This window comes from Mobula birostris, chromosome 9, assembly GCF_030028105.1.
Source record: "Mobula birostris isolate sMobBir1 chromosome 9, sMobBir1.hap1, whole genome shotgun sequence".
NCBI classification, from domain to species: domain Eukaryota; kingdom Metazoa; phylum Chordata; class Chondrichthyes; order Myliobatiformes; family Myliobatidae; genus Mobula; species Mobula birostris.
This window is the reverse complement of record NC_092378.1, coordinates 52,419,808-52,438,872: the sequence shown is the minus strand read 5'-3', so window position 1 is coordinate 52,438,872 and position 19,065 is coordinate 52,419,808. Positions and strand designations below refer to the sequence as shown.

Sequence of the window (19,065 nt, the reverse complement as noted above, 5' to 3'; positions counted from 1 at the left end):
TTCAAGTCTGAATGAGTACGCCACAGCTGTCACTGACTTCATTAAAATCTGCATGGATGAGTGTGTGCCTGCAGGAACTTGCTGAAATCAAGAGCTGTGGATGAACCAGGAGGTTCGTAGTCTGCTGAGGGCTAGATCTGTGGCATTCAAGTCTGGCAATCCAGGTCGGTACAAGAAGACCAGGTACGACTTGTGGAGGGCTACCTCGAGCAAAGGAACAAATCCGAATGAGATTGGAGGCAGAATTGTCTGCACATCAACTCTGTCAGGGGTTGTAGGCCATTACTTCCAACAAAGAAACCTAACATCATGAATGGCTGTGTTGCTTCACTCCCAGATGAACTCAATACCTTTTATGCTTACCTTGAAAGGGAGAATGAAACTACAGCTATGTGGATCCCTGCAGCATCGGCTTCTATCATCTGTCACAGAAGCTGATGTCAGACTGTCTTTCAAGTGGGTGGACCCTTTCAAGGTGACAGGGCCTGGTGGGTTCCTGGTAGGGCTCTGAAAACCCATGCCAGCCAACTGGAGGATGTTCAAAGACGTCTTCCACCTCTCACTGCTACAGTTGGAAGCTCCCACCTGCTTCAAAAGGACAACACTTATACCAATGCCCAAGAAGAGCAGGGTGAACTGCCTTAATGATTATCGTTCAGTCACACTTACATCTATGGTGATGTAGTGCTTTGAGAGGTTGATTATGACTAGAATTAACTCCTGTCTCAGCAAAAATCTCGATCCTCTGCAATTTACTTTGTGCCACAAAAGGTCTAAGGTGGAGGCAATCTCATTGGCTCTTCATGTGGCCTTGGATTACCTGGACAATAGTAATACCCATGTCAGAATGCTGTATATTGACTACAGCTCAGTGGTCAACAGAATCAATCTTAGTTCTGATTGAAAAGCTTCAGAACCTGGACCTCTGTTCCTCCCCCTGCACTGGATCCTCCACTTCCTGACCAGATGACCACAATCTGTGCGGATCTGAAAGATCATCTCCACCTCACTGACAATCGACACTGGTGCACCTCAGGGATGTGTGCTTGGCCCACTGCTCGACTCTACACCCATGACTGTGTGGGCAAGCACAGTTCAACTGATCTATAAATTTGCTGATGAATCAACTATTGTTGGTAGAATTTAAGATGGTGATAAGAGGGCGTACAGGAGCAAAATATACCAGCTAGTTGAGTGGTGTTGCAGCAACAGACTTACTCAACGTCAGTTGGACCAAAGAACTGATTGTAGACTTCAGACAGAGTAAGGTGAGGTAACACAACCAGTCCTCAGAGGGGTCAGAAGTGGAAAGAGTGAGCAATTTCAAATTCCTGGGTGTCAATATCTCTGAGGATCTAACCTGGACCCAATATATTGCTGCAGCTCCAAAGAAGGTATGACAGCAGCTATTTTTCATTAGGAGGTTGAGGAGGTCTGGTATGATCTCCCCAAAGATGTTTGTAAATTTCTACAGATGTACTGTGGAGAACATTCTAACTGGCTGGGGGAGGCTATTGCACAGGATGGAAATAAGCTGCAGAGTTGTGAACTTAGTCAGCTCAATCATGGGTAATATCTTGGACCTCTTCAAGAAGCCATAAAAAGGTGGCATCCATCATTAAGGACACCCATCACCCAGCTCATACCTTGTTCTCATTGCAGGAAGGAGGTACAGAAGCATGAAGGCACAGATTGAATGATTCAGGGCAGCTTCTAACCTTCCGATTTATGAATGGACATTGAACCCATAAACACTACTTCACTGCTTTTTATTTCTATTTTTGCACTAATTAAATTTAATGTTTACTTTAATTCATATTTTTTCTATTGTGTATTGCATTGTATTACTGCCACAAAGACAGCAAATTTCATGACATATGCCAGTGCTATTAAATCTAATTCTGAACAAAGGGGACCTTTTCTGGTCAGTGGCCGGTGACTAGTGGTGTTCTGCAGGGGTCAGTGTAGGGTCTGATACTTTGTGTTACGTTAGTAGGATTGATGGCTTTGTGGCCAATACAAAGATAGGTGGAGGGATGGTAGTGTTGGGAAAGCTGGGCATTTGTAGGACTTGACAAATTGGCAAAGTAGGAGATGAAATGTAGTCTAGGGAAGTGTATGGCCATGCATTTTGGCAGCAGGAATAAAGGAGTGAATTAAGAAACTGGAAGTGCAAAGATTAAACTTCACTTATAGGTTCAGTCAATGGTGAAGGCAAATACAATGGTAGCATTTATTTTGAGAGGACTAAACTAGAAAAGCAAGGATGTAATGCTGAGGCTTTTATGGCATTGGTCAGATTGTACTTGGAGTATTGTGAACAGTTTTGAAACCTGTATCTAAGAAAGGATATGTTGGTTTTGGAGAGGGTCCAGCAATTTACAAGAATTATCCCAGGAAGGAAAGAGTTAAAATAGCAAGAGTATTTGATATCTTAAGGCTTACACTTGTTGGAGTTTTGAAGAATGAAGTTGGTGGGGGGGAGGGCGGGGGAGAAAGAGGAATCTCGTTTGAAACCTATCAAATATTGAAAGGCCTAAATAGAGTGGACACAAAGGATGATTCTAATATTGAGCCTTGGACTGGGGCCACAGCCTCAGTTATACAAGGACATCTCTTTGGAACAGATGAGAAATTACCTTAGCCAGCCGGTGGTGAATCTGGAATTCATTGCCACAGATGGCTGTGGAGGCCAAGACACTGTTATATTTAAAGCAGAGGTTGATAGCTTCTTGATTAATGGTGTCAAAGATACAGGGAGAAGGCAGGAGAATGGGGTTGAGAAGGATAAAATATCAACCATGATCGAATGCTGAAGCAGATTCAGTGGGCAGAATAGCCCAGTTCTGCTCCTAGGTCTTGTGGTCACTTACCTAGTTTTACTACAGCATGTAAGCTGTCTAATGGCTGGAAACAATTTTGTGATCTGTGGGAGGTCAAGATGACTCAAGCCAGGGGCAATGATGTCACTTGTACAAGTCAGGAGAAAACTTCAGATCTCAAGTTCTTAGATGCTTTGCAGTAAAGGACTTACCTGGAGAGGAACCGGAAACAAATGTGTTAAACTCTTACAGCATCAGTCGAGCCTATTGGATAGGGTATGGTTTTGCCTTTCTAAGTGAGGAAGGGAATGGAAATATTAAACACTGGCAAAATCATGACAGGCTGAAATACTTCCCACGTTGTTCAGCAACAGGGAACTACAGCAACTTCCAATTCTTCCTAATCCCTTTGGACAGAGTTATGATGGGTAGCTAGACTCCTTAATGGTGGAAGTGAACCACTGGGTAGGGACAGTGAATTTTTGGTCTGTTCTGAGGGTGGAGGAGAAAACATCCACCATTGTACCCCTGTGCCATTTCATTCGTGGCTTACTTGCAACTATTTTACCCTTTAATCAACACCCCCCCCCCAATCCATTAAATTTCTCTGCCCTGAAATACTCAGTGGCCACTTTATTAGGTACAGGAGTGAAACCCAGTGTGGTCTTCTGCTGCTGTAGCCTATCCACATCAAGACTCATTCATTCAGAGATGCTCCTCTGTGCACCACAGTTGTGAGTTATTGTCAGCTTGAAACAGTCTGGCCATTCTCTTCAGGCTTACCATTAACTGAGGGGTCTGTGGATCCCAGGATGGGAACCCTTGCCTATAGACTTTTTTAAATCCAAGAAACCGGTAGTTTCTGAGATACTCAAACTACCCTGTCTGGCACCAACAACCATTCCACAGTCAGTCAGTTGGAGTTTGGTCTGAACAACAATCTCTTGACCATGTCTGTTTTGTGCATCGAGTTGCTGCTACATGATTGACTGATAGATATTGGCATTAACCAGATGTGCTTAATGAAGTGACCACTGGCTTCCAGTTCACCAAAGGTAGAGAATAGCAGTGTTCTACAACCCACTGTATAAATTATCTTCCTCATGGTCAATAGGCTTGTATCAATGGATTGGTACAAAGCATTACTCTTCTGCTATTCCACCAGCCCCTCCTCCCCATTGCCTGACTATCTGAGGCCGGTCTATTAAGATAATTAAATTTAGTCTGGCAGTGTTCTGAGTAGGGAATATGAAGCTGTGGCTCAAGAGGCTAAGGTAAGCTTCTGGTTAAGTTTCTTTATTGCATGGAGCAGTGGGAATGACAGGACAGGGGAATGCTCCTCTTGTGGGAAGATGGACCTCCAGTGTCCTTGATGATGACATCTACAAAAAATGTATCTAACTGCAGCTTCTTACAGACTGCATTAAGGATGTGGTTGAACTCCAGATCATTCAGGAGACTATGGGGTTGTTTGACAGGAAATGTAGGGAAGTAGTTATACCTTAGGTGCAGGATACAGGTAACTGGGTGACCGTCAGTAGAGGGAAAGAGGATAGGCAGCCAGTGAAGGGTACCCTCTGGCTAATTCAGGAGCCAAATGGTTATTGGGTGCTAAGTTATTAAGAACAGGACTTCCAGGGTGGTGGTCTCAGGATTGCTACATGCATCATATGGTAGTGAGGCAAGAAATGGGAAGATAATGCAGCAGTTTAATGGGTGGGTGAGGAAAGGGAGGAGGGCTTCGGAATTTTTTGAATCATTGGGCTCTCTACCAGGGAAGGTGGAATCTGTACAAATGGGTGGTTTGCATCCGAATTGCAGGAAACTTTGCTAGTGCTGCTCTTGGAAGGGGGAAGGGAGTGTTACTAGAGTTGCAGTGCAATGGTGGAGTGGTTATGGGGGAAGGTGTTAAGCTTACATACAAACATAAGAGCTGAAAGGTTGAGCATAGTGGGAATAATGTTCTGAGGAGTATATATTTCAATGCAAGGAGTATTGTAGGAAAGGTGGATGAGGTTAGGGCATGGATCAGCATGTGGAATTATGACATTGTAGCCAGTAGTGAGATCTGGTTACAGGAGGGGCTGGACTGGTAGCTCAATGTTGTGGGGTTCCTGCTGTTTCAGACATGATAAAAGGGGGAAGTGATGGCATTACTAGTCAAGGAAAATATTAAAGCAGTGCGTAGACAGGACAGACTGGAAGAATCACCAACTGAGGCTATATGGGTGGAACTGAGGAATAAGAAAGGGATGATCATGTTAATGGAATATTAGACCACCCAATAGTCAGTGGGAGTTAGAGGAGCAAATCTGTACAGGGACAGGGATAGAACAGTTGCAAGAAAAATAAGGTTGTGAGTAGGCAATTCTGCATATTGACTGGGACTTACAGTAAAAGAATTGGATAGGATAGTATGTCAAATGTGTTCAGTAAAGTTTTCTTAAAATAGAGGTCTCAAATAGAGCATGATACTGAATTTCCTATTGGGAACAAGAAAAGGTTGGTGACAGAAGTGTATGTAATGGAACACTGGATGTAAAGATCATAATTCCACTAGTTTCAAGGTAATTAGATAGGTCTGGTCCTTGGGTTGAGATTCTAAATTGGAGAGAGGCCAATTTTGATGGCACCCAAAAGGATCTGGCAGGTGTGGGTTGGGTCAGATTGTTTTTGGGCAAAGGAATGCTTGGTATGTGGGAGGCCTTCAAAATTGAAATATTGAGAATATAGAGTTTGTATGTTTACATCAGAATAAAAGGTAACAGATATAGGGAATCTTACTTTTGTAGGGATGTTGAGGCCCTGGTTAAGATGCATAACAGATGTAGGCAGCAAGGAACAAATAAGGCACTTGAGGAGCCCAAGTCCAAGAGAACACTTAAGGAGGAAATCAGGAAGGCTAAAACAAGGAATGAGGTTGCTCTAGCATTCAAGGTGAAGGAGAATCCCAAGGGCTTCAACAGAATATTAAGAGCAAAAGGATGGCCTTCAGAATTCTGAGTACAGGAATTGGGATGTTATGTTGAAGTTGTATAAGACAGAGGCCAAATTTGGAATATTGTGTGCAAATCTGGTCGTCTACCTACAGGAAAGATAGCCATAAGATTGAACTGTACAGGGAAAATTTACAAGGATGTTGTCAGGACTTGAGTTCCTGAGTTTTTGTCTTATTTAGTGATACAGCATGGAGAAGGGTCTTATTGTAAAAAGGGTTAAATGCGTAAGGACTTTATTCCCTGGACCATAGGAGAGAGGGTTACAGGAGTACAGATATATGCGAGCAGGCTTTTTCCACTGAGGGTGGGTGGGACTGGAACTAGAGGTCCTGGGTTAAGGACGAAATGTTTGAAAGAAACGAGAGGAACTTCTTCAATCAGAGGGTGGTGAGAATGTGGAAAGAACTGCCAGCAGATGTGGTGGAACTAAGTTGGATAGGTACATGGAGGGCTATGGTCCGGGTGCAGTTCGATGGATTGAGACAGAAAACCAGTAACAGTTTGACATGGACTAGATGTATCCAAAGGCCTGTTTCTGTGCTGTAATGCTCTGACTAAGCGGCCAAGATCTTCATGCAGGTCCTTTATTATAGCATGTTTTCCATATTCACATACATATAACTTTTATAATACAATCTTTTAAATAACTTTACACAAGGTTTTTGAAATCTATCAAAACTTTGTATCCATGCTCTATAGCAAACTGACAATATATTCCACTGTACAAATTTACAAGAAGAAACCAAGAGGAAAGGATTGAGTGGGGAGGGAATGCAGTGTGACTGTCTTCGACACACTTCCAGAGGGAAATACAGATTGACCACTTGAAGCTATGCTTTTTTCTAATTTATAAACAAAACGATGAATTGGGACAATGATGTTTACTATCTAGGACCCTGCTAAACAAATGGGCATTGGCATCAGATCCTTAATAGGATGAGCCAATAACTCCAGTCCAAGGAAGGAACTAAAAGGTCAGGTACAACGACAGGAGACCGTGAGGACCGTGCCAGAGAAAGCCTGCCGGACTGGGGAGGAGCTGTGGGTGGGGGGAGGGGTGTTAGCTGACGCAGCTAACACAAGTTTTTCAGTTAGCATAAGCATGCTGGACCTAGAACCATCCACAGGGGAAGCTGTGGATAGAAGTAATTTAAAAACTTAAAACAAATATTTTCACAGTACAAACATTTGCCTCTCAATTGATCCCTCACCATCCTTATTGATCCCTTTTTAAAAAAAGATCTGTACCTGTACATAGACCTTTAAAACTTTGTTACTTGTATACACACACCATACATTACACAAAGTTAAAAGTAGTCACCGAGCAGCTGGGCGCATCAAAACTTAGATCAGGTGAGCCTGCTTCGGTGGCCTGCTACTAGCAGTGAATGTATTGCTGACTGTGCTTGCAAACCCATACTCATCTGTACACAAATGCTCACTGAGTGTGCTGTTTGTACCTCCAGATACCACATCACTCAACATTGGTAATGAGCTAATGTCCCTGCACATCCTTCCAAAAGGCTGCCAGAAACCCCACACCCCATCCTGTCAAAAGTCACTTACTGCTAGGGGAGGGAGATGGAGCCTAAATCCTCACCATGTGTGACCAGCAGACCATGGAATATTTGTTGTGCCGCTAACACACCAGGTGTAAGGGGGTAGGTCATTTATACCAGCTGCAAGTCAACAAATGGCCTTTTAAACTGGCCTCATGATATACTGGGGTTAGATTTTAAATAACAAACCAGTTGCAAGACAGCCCCAGGAAGAAATTACTACTTGGGAGAATTCTGGACACCTAGGATTTCAACTTACTAACATAGTGCAAAGCCCAGTCTTTCAGCCTAGCCCATCCTTCAATTAGAACCATTCAAGTCACCATCCCATGCTAATTGTAACAGAGCTCATAAAGTTGCATTGCATCTCATTAACACTAGCCTTGTAACAAGGGGAATGTTTCTTTACAGTTAATTAGAAATAAAACACACAAGTTTTTGTTAAGTAACAGCTTGAATCAGCTATTTTAAGTGTTATCGGAATGGTTGCAACCCAAGATTGGGGTAGTAAGGTCCATCTCCAATGGCACCCCTCTGAACACCCATCCTTGGAACAAAAACAAATTTAATGAGCAATTCACAGCCTCCCTTTGTGCCTGGCGAATGGCTCTGAGATCAGCACCATGGACAGAGCCGGTAGGATTCCAGTATTCCAAGCTGGAAGTAGTGATACTCTGTCTACAAAGGCCAAACAATCAGCACAGCTAAAAGGCTGACAAAAATAAAGGAGTCAAATACAGATCTCAGAATAAAACTGCTTATATTTAAAACACATTTAAAGGTGGAGGCTGGCAATATAGAGTTGAATGCAAAGCTCCGGGGAAAACAAATAGTATTAGGTGAATGACCTTTGCCCATTGCCTGGTTTGCAGTGTTCCTGAATCATAAAAGATGCAAGGATATAAAAAAAAAGCTTTAAGACAGCTGGTCCCTGTTCTAAGATACTAAAATTGTCTGGACTCCAAGAATCTCACAGGACCTAGTTTTGAAGTGGTATTCTCAGGGCCCAGTTCAGAGCTCTTCAAATTAACCTGCAGAAGACATCTTGTAAAAACACAAACATTGCATGTGACCTAAATATTCCCACATACTGGTAGTGCCCTTGCCCCACCTGGTAACATTACCTGCACCGTAGTAAAGGGTAGGGTCCTCTATTACATCTGTGGCTCATCAAAGCAATGATTTTGAATGGCGGTCAACAATCCAAAGAAGCAGCTTTCTCCCTTCTCCTCAGGATGTCACTCCATGGATGGCTGCCAATACCTGGGACTATGAACAGGTTGCCGCCCACCCTGCCCCAGCAACTCTCCGGACTACCCCACTGTGTAGCGATCCCAGCGCCCCACAGGAGTTGCCTCCCAGGGTTGCTTAGTTTGATACACTGACGTTGCTGTTTTATGTACGTAAAGAACAAACGTACCTAGGGTTTGATGTTAACATGTAACACCTCAGCACCCCGGTGTGCATTTAAAACCAGTTTCACAGTTCAGTCCTGCTCAAGTATTTAAACTCCCATTCCACAGTCACAGGGATGGGTAGTAAGACAAGCCTCTCTCCCTCACCATGCAATCTAAGCACAAAGAACATTAGAGGGAAGCAAATGTCTTTCCTTGAGTAAACAGTGACTTTACGCTGAATTCGCTCACCTATTGGTGCAACCAACCAGCCATCTGAATCACTGGACAACCGCAGAGAACCTACGCAGGGGACAGGTACAAAGACATCCTGAACAGAAGCATCGGTGGGAGAACTCGAGATGCCACCAATGGAAAGACAGCCGGTCAAACGAACAAATAAATTAAAAAAAAATGTATATAAATAAACGCTGGCTCAGTATTAATGTGCATCCCTGCGCCCTGTCCCCCAGTGACAGAGGGACATGGGCCAATGAATCACCTGGATACAAACCCATTCAATTGTAACAGCCCTCTCTCACTCATAAATAAGGTTATTGCACAACCACGCCTGGGAGCAGAGAGGCAATGAGAGGACGCGGGTGTACAATTGCCCAGAAAAATCATGCTCCACCGTTAACATCCTCTGGCCTTCGAGCTCCAGTGATTCTTCCTCACCACTGATGCCTGCTCTCTCACCACAATGGCTGCACCAGCAGTGTCCGAAGAAGCTATTTTGTTAATCCCCAAGGGAGACAATCAACGCTTTCAGCTTCTATCACTGGTTAAAAGGGAGCTCACTTTCTGAGTGAAGCAATTTCAAAACTACAACTTGGCAGAAACCGATGGCGGGATGCATCTTCAAAATGGTACAATGTGGCTCAGGCAGCTCCCTCAGCAGCTGTAGTTTCCGTTTTGCAGATTAAACCCCAGAACAACCGGAAGGACACACAACGTGATGGCAGACACCTGCTTCGATGGTGGTGGTGATGATCCATCTATTTGAATGCAGTGAACTCTCCTGTAAAAGGCAAAGCAACTGGATTTAAGGCTTAACTGCTTGCAAAGTAACACTGACTGATCAAACTCAGTATTAGCAGTGGATGTGATGAGCAGCAGAGTGTGTGTTCTCTCTAACCCATACTGTGTCTGGCCTAAGACTTTTTTTTGCACTATTTATTTTTAAATTGTAAGTTAGTAATTCATTATGCCTGCACTGTATTGCTGCCAGAAAACAACAAATTTCAGGACTAATGTCAGGGATAATAAACTTGACTGAGACTTCAAGGGCCTTTATTGGGCTAGTACAGACCAAGCTTTAGATTTTTATTTCAAAAATAATCTTTTTTATAAAGATATACTAAAAATTGAAAAGGAAAGTGCATGGCTTTCTTTATATTCAATGTGTTTTGAGGACTACAACATAAAAGCAAGTATCCAGTGCAGAGGCCTTATAAGGCATTTGTCAGACTGCATTTGGAGTATTCTGAGCAGCTTCTGGGCCTTTATCTAAGGAAGGATATGCTGGCATTGGAGAGGGTCCAGAGGAGGTCACTACAATGATTCTGTGAATAAAAGGGTTAACTTATGAGGAGTGTTTGATGGCTCTGGGCTTGTCGTTACTGAGGTATAGAAGAACTGGGGGTGGCGGGGGGGATTCTCAATGAAACATAATGAATATTGAAAGGCCTAGACAGAAAGGATGTGGAGAGGATTTTTCCTATAGTGAGGAAATCTAGGTCCAGAGGGCACAGCTTCAGAATAGAGGAATGTCCATTTAGAACAGAGATGAGGAGGATTTTTTTTTTAAACCAGAGGGTAGTGAATCTGCGGAAGTCATTGTCACCAACAGCTGTGAAGGCCAAGTCATTGAGCATATTTAAAGCGGAAGTCAGGGCATTAAAGGTTATAGGGAAAAGGCAAGAGAACAGGGTTGAGGGGAAAAGTAAATCAGCCATGACGGAATGGTAGAGCAGACTCAATGGGCTGAATGGCCTAACTCTGCTCGTGTCTTATGACCTGTACATTTGTAGTGTTAACACATTGCCATTCTTGAGGGCTCTGGGGACAATACAAACTTCAAGTGTTTGAGAGGCCTCTACACAGAAATAAGCCCCCTATGGCAAGAGACGGAAGGATCCTAGGTTGTGGTCCTTTCCCCAAAGCCTTCGTGTTAGCTGCACCGAGCTTCATTGCATCCCTCAGCACTGCATCTCTGCAGTTTGGAAAGTGCCAGTCAACAGCATTCCCTCACTGACCTTTCTCTCTAACTGTGGCACTAGGTTCTACATTCTGTTATTGTTTTTTCCTTCCACTCCCACTATGTCCTGATATGATGAAATGATCTGTGTGGCATGCAAAACAAAGCTTTTCAGTTACCTTGGAATTTTTCACTATCTCTGCACATATGACAATAAACCCAGACATCCCATCTCTCCCGGAAGTTCCAGGAGTCTCCCGCAAGTTCCGGGAGTCTCCTACATATTAATAGTGGCTCCATGATGCCCGCAAATTATATACAATGTCCCAAAGATCAATTTTTTTGAGAGCAAGAGAGCGCGCGCGTGAGAGAGAGAGCATGAGATCACGAGAGCGTGCGCAAGTGAGCGCGAGTGACAAGAGCGAGAAAGAGAGAACTAGCGCAAGAGCGACCAGAGAGAGAGAGACAGAGCGCCCATGGCAGTTTTCCAAAAAAAGAAAATATAAAACGTACGTCACCCCAGACTACACTAAAGTGTACCCCTGCCTAATAGGGGTCAAAAATAATGACAGTGTTGCTTGCCGCACTGTTTGCAACACTGACTTTTCTATTGCCCATGGTGGGTTAGGACTGTAAAAGACATGTTGAGGTGAGTTTAACGGGTGTCATTCGTTCATTAGCATAGCTAACGTTATTTAAACTAGCTGGCTAGCTGCTCAGGAGCTACTCTATTGCAGACATCCCACCTCTCCTGGAAGTTCCAGGAGTCTCCCGCAAATTGATGGTGCTACTCCCTGAAATGAGTTTTTGCAGGGTGGGATGTCTGTAAACCATTAAGTATAAATAGGGCTGACAAGAATGTGCAGATTGCTTGAGGTTGAAGGATCAAAAATGGTCTGTAAAGATGACAGAGAATTCCCAGGACATTAAAACCTATCAAGAGGAAAATGACAGAGGAGGGTGGGGAGTGATATATTCACAACCTACTTGTAGATTGACCAATGACTGGATTCTTGAGGGCTGACCCTGGAGGAGGAGGAAATGCTCCCTATTCCCTCACAGGCACTTACCATATCCTCCGGCCTGGATGGGTGTCTTTGGGGAAGCGCAAGTGTACAGGCTGAAGTCCTCTGTCTGGAAGCCAGCACGGTTGAGCGAAGGCTCTGATGCACTGCGATGAATCTTTGGCAAGGACCTGGCCAGCAGCTCAATAGAAGCAAGAATCTGCAATGCAAAGCAAGTTCTCATTAAGCTGGTTACCTTCTCATCAGAACATCCCCTCACTGATTTTCCCCAATATGGAGCTCCCTCCACCTCCTCACCCGGTAAAAATATCAGAGGTTTCCAGTGAGAGCTAGAATCAATGGTTGGCCATATCCAGGCTTGGGATTCAGAGCTTGGGGCCAGAAGAATGAAACTATTTACACTGACTATGACAAAGGTGATACATAATCCAAGCCAGCAGTACCCACCTTGCCAGCCATCAGTTTTCTGTTGATAGCCCTCAAAGAGCATGATCATATCAAATCAAATGGAAGATGTAATTGTTCCCATCATCTACAAGTTATATCCATTGTATACACAAACAGGTCTTCAACCACACACATTTGTAGAATTTGGTTCCTCACCTCACACATACTGCTGCTTGTCCACATTGGTACTGGATCTTGGACGACTTCAAAAGCTAATCTCCAGAGTGTTAATGGGAGATGATACAAGCAAGACCATAGAGCACAGAAACATGCCTTTGGTCCATCTAGTCTGTGCCAAACTATTATGCTGCCTAATCTATTCAACCTGCACTTGAACCATAGCCCTCCATATCCCTCCCACAATTTACCCATCCAAATTTCTCTAAAATGTTGAAATCAAACCCTCATCTACCAATTCTGCTGGCAGCTCGTTCCACATTCTCACCACCTTCTGAACGAAGTTGTTCCCTCTCATGTTCCCTTTTAACATTTTACCTTTCACTCTTCACCCATAAATTCTACTTCTAATCTCACCCAATTTCAGTGGAAAAAGCCTGGTTGCATTGACTGCATCTATATATCCCTCATCATTTTGGATACTGCTATCAAATCACCCTCATTCTCCTACACCCCAGAAAATAAAGATCTAACCTATTCAACCTTTCCCCATAACTCAGGTCCTCAAGTCTGGGCAACATCCTTATAGATTTTCTCTGCACTTTCAATTGTATTGATACCTTTCCTGTAGGTAGGAGACCAGAACTGCACAGTAAAACTCCAAATTCGGCATGACATCCCAACTCCTGTATTTAACACTTTGATCTATGAAGACCAGTACACTAAAAGCTTTTTTTTTAATGAGACACCACTTTCAAGGAATTGTGGATCTCCATTCCCGGATCTCTCGGTTCTACTGTACTCCTCACCATGTTAAGTCTACCATGGTTTGTTCTCCCAAAGTGCAAAACCTCACACTTGTATGTATGAAACTTCATTTGCCATTTTTTGGTTTATTTTTCCAGCTAGTCTAGATCTTGCTACAAACTTAAATAGCCTTCCTCGCTGTTCATTACAACCCGAATCTTGATGTGATCCTCAAATCCGCTGATCCAGTTTACCACATTATCATCTATTTCTTTAATATAGATGACAAACAAAAACAGATCCAGTAGTGATCCCTGTGGAACATTACTAGTCACAGGCCTCCAGTCAGAGAGCCAACTATCTACTACTGCTCTCTAGTTTCTTCCACGAAGCGCATTTCTAATCCAATTTACAACCTCATCCTGAATGCCAAGCAGCTTAACCTTCTTAACCAACCTCCCATACAGGATCTTGTCAGAAAGGCCTGGCTAGACTCATTTAAATAACATCCACTCCTTTTCTTCATTAGCTTTTCCAGTAACTTTCTCAAAAATCACTGTTAGATTGGTTAGACATGACCTACCATGCATAAAGCCATGCTGACTATCCCTAATCAGTTCTAGTCTATCCAATACTTTGATATCTGTCCCTTAGAATGTCTTCCAATAACTTGCCCACGACTGTTGTCAGGGTCACTGACCTATAATTTCATGGCTTATTCTTAGAGCCTTTCTTAAACAACAGGATAACATTAGCTGTCCTCCAATCCTCCGTCACCATACCCATGGCTAATGATGTTTTAACCTCTGTTAGGGCCCCTGAAATTTCAGCTCTACCCCCACAAGGTCCGAAAAAACACCTTATCAGATCCTAAGGATTTATCCATCCCAATTCTTCCTCAAGACAGCAAACACCTCCTCTGTAAGGTGTATACAGTCCATGACCTTAGTGCTACATTGCCTCACTTCTATAGAGTGTGTCCATCTCCCAAGCAAATACAGATGCAAAGTATTCATTTAAGATCTCCCTTTTTTTTTTTCGGCTCTGTGTATAGATGATCACTCTGATCTTCAAGAGGACTAATTTGGACCCTTGCTATCCTTTTGTTCTTAATATATTTGTAGAAGCCCTTGGGAATTTTCTTCACCTAGTCTGTGAGAACAACCTCAAGTCTTCTCTTAACCCTCCTGATTTCCTTAAGTTTTCTCTTGCATTTCTTATACTCATTTGTTCCTTGCTGCCTGGTACCTGCTATGTGCTTCCTTAACCAAGGCCTCCAATATCCCTGCAAAAACAAGGTTCCCTATACCTGTTACCCTTGTCTTTTACTCAAACAGGAACATACAAGCTTTGTACTCTCAATATTTCACTTTTGAAGGCCTCCCACTTACCAAGCACATCTTTGCTAGAAATAACCTGTCCTAATCAACACTTGCCAGATCCTTTCTGATACCATCAAAATTGGTCTTTCTCCAATTTAGAATCTCAACCCAACAACCAGACCTACCCTTCTCCATAATTATCTTGAAACTAATAGAATTATGATCACTAGACACAAAGTATTCCCTGCACTAACTTCTGTCAACTGCCCTGCCTCATTCCCTAATAGATGATCTAGTATTGCATTCCCTCTAGTTGGGACCTCTATATATTGATTAAAAAAACCTTCCTGGGAATATTTGACAACTCAATCCCATCCAGCCCTAATAGAGTATGGGAATCCCAGTCAATATGTGGAAATTAAAATCACTTAATATCACAACCTTACGTTTCTTGCCTCTGTCTGCGATTTCTTTACAAGTCTGTTCCTCTAAATCCCGCTGACTAGTGGGTCTACAATATAATCCCATTGACATGATCATTCCTTTCTAATTCCTCAGTTACATCCAGATGGCCTCAGTGGATGAGCTCTCCAGTCCGTACTGTCTCAGCACTGCCGTGACATTTTTCCTGACCAGCAATGCCACCCCTCCCTCTTTAATACCTTCCCTTCTACCACGTCTTAAACAACGGAACTCCCAAACATTGAACATTCTGCCCCTCCTGCAACCAAGTCTCACTAATGGCTACAATATTATAATTCCATGTGCCGATCCATGCTCATCAGCCTTTCCTACAATACTCCTTGCATTGAAATAGATGCAACTCAGATCATCATTCCCACCATGTTCAACCTTTTGACTCTTGACTTTGCATGCAGGCTTAACATCTTTTCCCACAACAATGCCGCTATCTTCCTATCTCCCTGCAACTTCATACCAATCGCAGTATGAAGCACCACAGTGGAGATAGGTCACCGCATTTGCTACATAGAAACCAATGCTCAATAGGCATTGTGCGTGGCTTGTAGTCTTTCTGCAGTATGAAATTAAACACAAAAGTGGGATTATCCGGTGTGCAATTCTGGCAGTGTGGGATAGAGCAGGTCAACGCCTGGGTCAGTCAGTTTGCTAAAGCTGCCTTGCATTTACCCGTCGCTGAGATAAGCATAGCAGGAACCCAGTGCAGCAGCAGATAACGCTATATTTATGACAACATTACTCACACTTTGTTAACCAAGGCAAACTAATGCACAGATGAATGGCCTTTGACTGTTTCGTCTGTACCTTCTCTTACATTGTTCTTCATGAAGTTAAAACACTTCCTGTATTTCGCCACCCTGCTCGCTAGCTTCATAAATGCAATGGTGATAAAATCCCTTGCATCACTCCAATATCCACTTGGTCAATTTACATCCTTTGACTTTAAACACCAATACCTTACAAGAACAAAACCAAGCTGGGGCATCAGGCATCAGACTTGGCAAAGTATGTGCTGCCCAGTCAATTTGTTAAAGTCCTGATCATTAAACTGTCTGACAGACCAGACAGGCAACCGTCAGCAGAGATATCCTTACAGAATACAAATAAACCCTTCCACCACAATCACTTGCTTCAACCCTCTCCCACTGGCAGGGCCCATCCACCTGGGGATATCATGGGGCACCAGCTGAGAGAGATTGTCTCGTACATCCCCAATATTGTCTTCAAAGTTTCTGAAGTTATGTCGGACCAGGTCAAACACAGGGAATTATCCTGCTGACACCATCTGCTATCTACCTCAGCTAATGAATCAGAACAGCAGACTGATTCTTTAAGAGACACTATAGGTAACACAGACATGGTATGGACTGGGAGACTTCACTGTGAATTTCCAGCACTGACATCACCTCATTCATTTAGCTTTATATAATACCAACAGTACTGGACACAATAAAAACTCCAAATGCCTAAAACATTCTGGCTGTAGTGCTGAAGAACTGTGTTCCACATTAGTCACACTACCTGCCTGTCTGTCGCTAGCTACCCCGGCACCTGCTCGACTGAAATGAAAAATTGCCAGGTCTTTTCCTGACTGCAGAAAGCACACCAAATTAGTCCCCCATAAGTTGACCCCCAAACATGGGAGTATTTAGGGATGACAGCACTGAGAACACTACCAGGCAACACTCCAATAACTTGTAATCTAATGATTGTGCTTGGGTTTTGTCATAAAACACAGAACATTACAGCACAATACAGGCCCTGTACACATCAGGAGTTCAGGAGAGTGAAGGGTTTTGAGAGGTTAAAATATAAAACATTTATTAATCCCAAAATGTTTGAGGATTGACCAGGTTTCTGCACCACAGGGTCATGCCATGAGATTAGAACATAACAACACAGTACAGGTAGGCCCTTTAGCCAAAAATGTTGTACCAACCTTTTAAATTACCTCAAGATCACACTAACCCTTCCCTCTTACATATCCTGCCATTTTCCTATCCATGCCCATCTAAGGGTTTCTTTAATGTCCCAATACATCTGCACCATTCATGCCTATCTTAGGGGTTTTAAATAGCCCTAATAGCCAATCTCTGACTGGCCCAGGCAGTGTGTAAAAAACTAACCTCTGACATCCCCTCTATATTTTCCTCCAATTACCTCAAAATTATGACCTTTTCTATTAGCCATTTCCACCCTGAGAAAAAGTCTCTGGCTGTCCACTCAGTCTAAGCTCCTTATCATCTTGCACAGCTCTATCAAGTCACCTCTCATCCTTCTTCGCTCCAAAAAGAAAAGCCCTAGCTCACTCAACTTATCCTGTAGTCCAGTCAGCAGCCCGGTAAATCTACTCTGTACCTCTCTGAAGCTTCCACGTACTTCCTCTAGTGAGGCAACCAGAACTGAACACAGTATCCCAAGTGTGGTCCAACCAGGATTTTATAGAACTGCAACATTACCTCGGCTTCACACCTGGGCACAGTGGTAGAATCCAGAGGTGGAATGAATGCAATAGAACACTGGCCCAAACAACTAAAGCTCTAACAATGTGCAAACAGATAAATTCTATTCAGGATGAAGCAGGCCACTTGATCAGTCTCCGTCAGTAAATCTTCAGGGCCTCCCACCATTAGTACACCATGGTGCACTACCTCCAGGAATCATTGCAGCAACATATCAGTGTTGTTAGCGGGTCCAAGACCTGCCTAGAGAAACAACTTAAGGCAGCATGCACTAGCATTCTGCGTGATTGCATCACAGGCTGGTATGGATGCTCCAGGAGGCTGCAGAGGGTTGTAGACTCAGCCAGCCCCATCACAGGCACAAGCCTCCTCGCCATCGAGGACATCTTCAAAGGCAGTGTCTCAAGGTGGCCCCCAACATCGAGGACCCTTGCCACCTGAGGTGTGCCCCCTTCTCACTACTGTTATTAGAAAGGAGGCATAGCAAAAGGTTAAAAACAAAATGTTCCAAGTTTCATTTATTACCAAAGTATGTATGCAGTACACAACTCTGAGATTCATCTTCTCCAGACAGTCACGAAACAAAGAAAACCGCAGGTCATTGAAAAGAAAAACATCAATCCCACCCCCGCCCCCCACAGAGAAAAATAATTGCAACAAAATGCAGAGGCCTATCGCTCATTGGCAACAGTGAACAACAGGACCCAAAAACTCCTCCTCTGCTATCCACTCAACGTTTTAACTTTCTTCCCCTCAGAATTCCAAACAGCCCATGAACACTTTCTATTTTGCATGACCTATTTATATTTTATATATTTCTTATTGTAACGTATAGTAATTTTGTATGTATTGCACTATACTACTGCCACCAGAAGATGACAAGACCACAAGACAGCAGAATTAGCCTGTTCAGCCCATTGAGTCTGTTCTGTCATTCCACCATGGCTGATCCCAGATCCCACTCAACCCCATACACCTGCCTTCTTGCCATATCCTTTGATGGCCTTAAATATACCCATGGACTTGGCCTCCACCACAGTCTGTGGCAGAGCATTCCACAGATTCACTACAAAAAAAAATTCCTCCTTACCTCTGTCCTAAAAGGTCGCCCCCTCAGTTTTGAGGCAGTGCCCTCTAGTTCTGGATACCCCCACCATAGGAAACATCATCTTCACATCCACCTTATCTAGTCCTTTCAACATTCGGTAGGTTTCAATGAGACCCTCCCCCCCCCCCCCCCCCACACACACACATTCTTCTAAATTCCAGTGAGTACAGACCCAAAGCTGCCAAATGCTCCTCGTATGTTAACCTCTTCATTCCCAGAATCATCCTTGTGAACCTCCTCTGGACTCTCTCCAATGACAACACGTCCTTTCTGAGATATGGGACCCAAAACTGCTGATAATACTCTCAAGTGTGGCCGGACTAGTGTGTTATAAAGGCTCAGCATTATCTCCTTACTTTTATATTCTATTCCCCTTGAAATAA

The 19,065-nt window shown here is 43.4% G+C and overlaps 1 protein-coding gene across 3 annotated transcripts in view; it reads right to left on the bottom strand.

Annotated features, from left to right (window-relative positions):
* Positions 1-6,391: 6,391 nt before the first annotated feature.
* braf (B-Raf proto-oncogene, serine/threonine kinase) overlaps positions 6,392-19,065 on the bottom strand; it is a 124,417-nt gene continuing 111,743 nt past the window's right edge. For all 3 annotated transcript variants that reach the window (XM_072268046.1, XM_072268047.1, XM_072268048.1), the window contains 2 exons: positions 12,045-12,198; positions 6,392-9,795 (listed from right to left, as the gene is read on the bottom strand). In XM_072268046.1, coding sequence (XP_072124147.1) covers positions 9,773-9,795; positions 12,045-12,198 — 177 coding nt within the window. In that variant the 3' untranslated portion in view covers positions 6,392-9,772. The remainder of the gene's footprint in view (positions 9,796-12,044; positions 12,199-19,065) is intronic.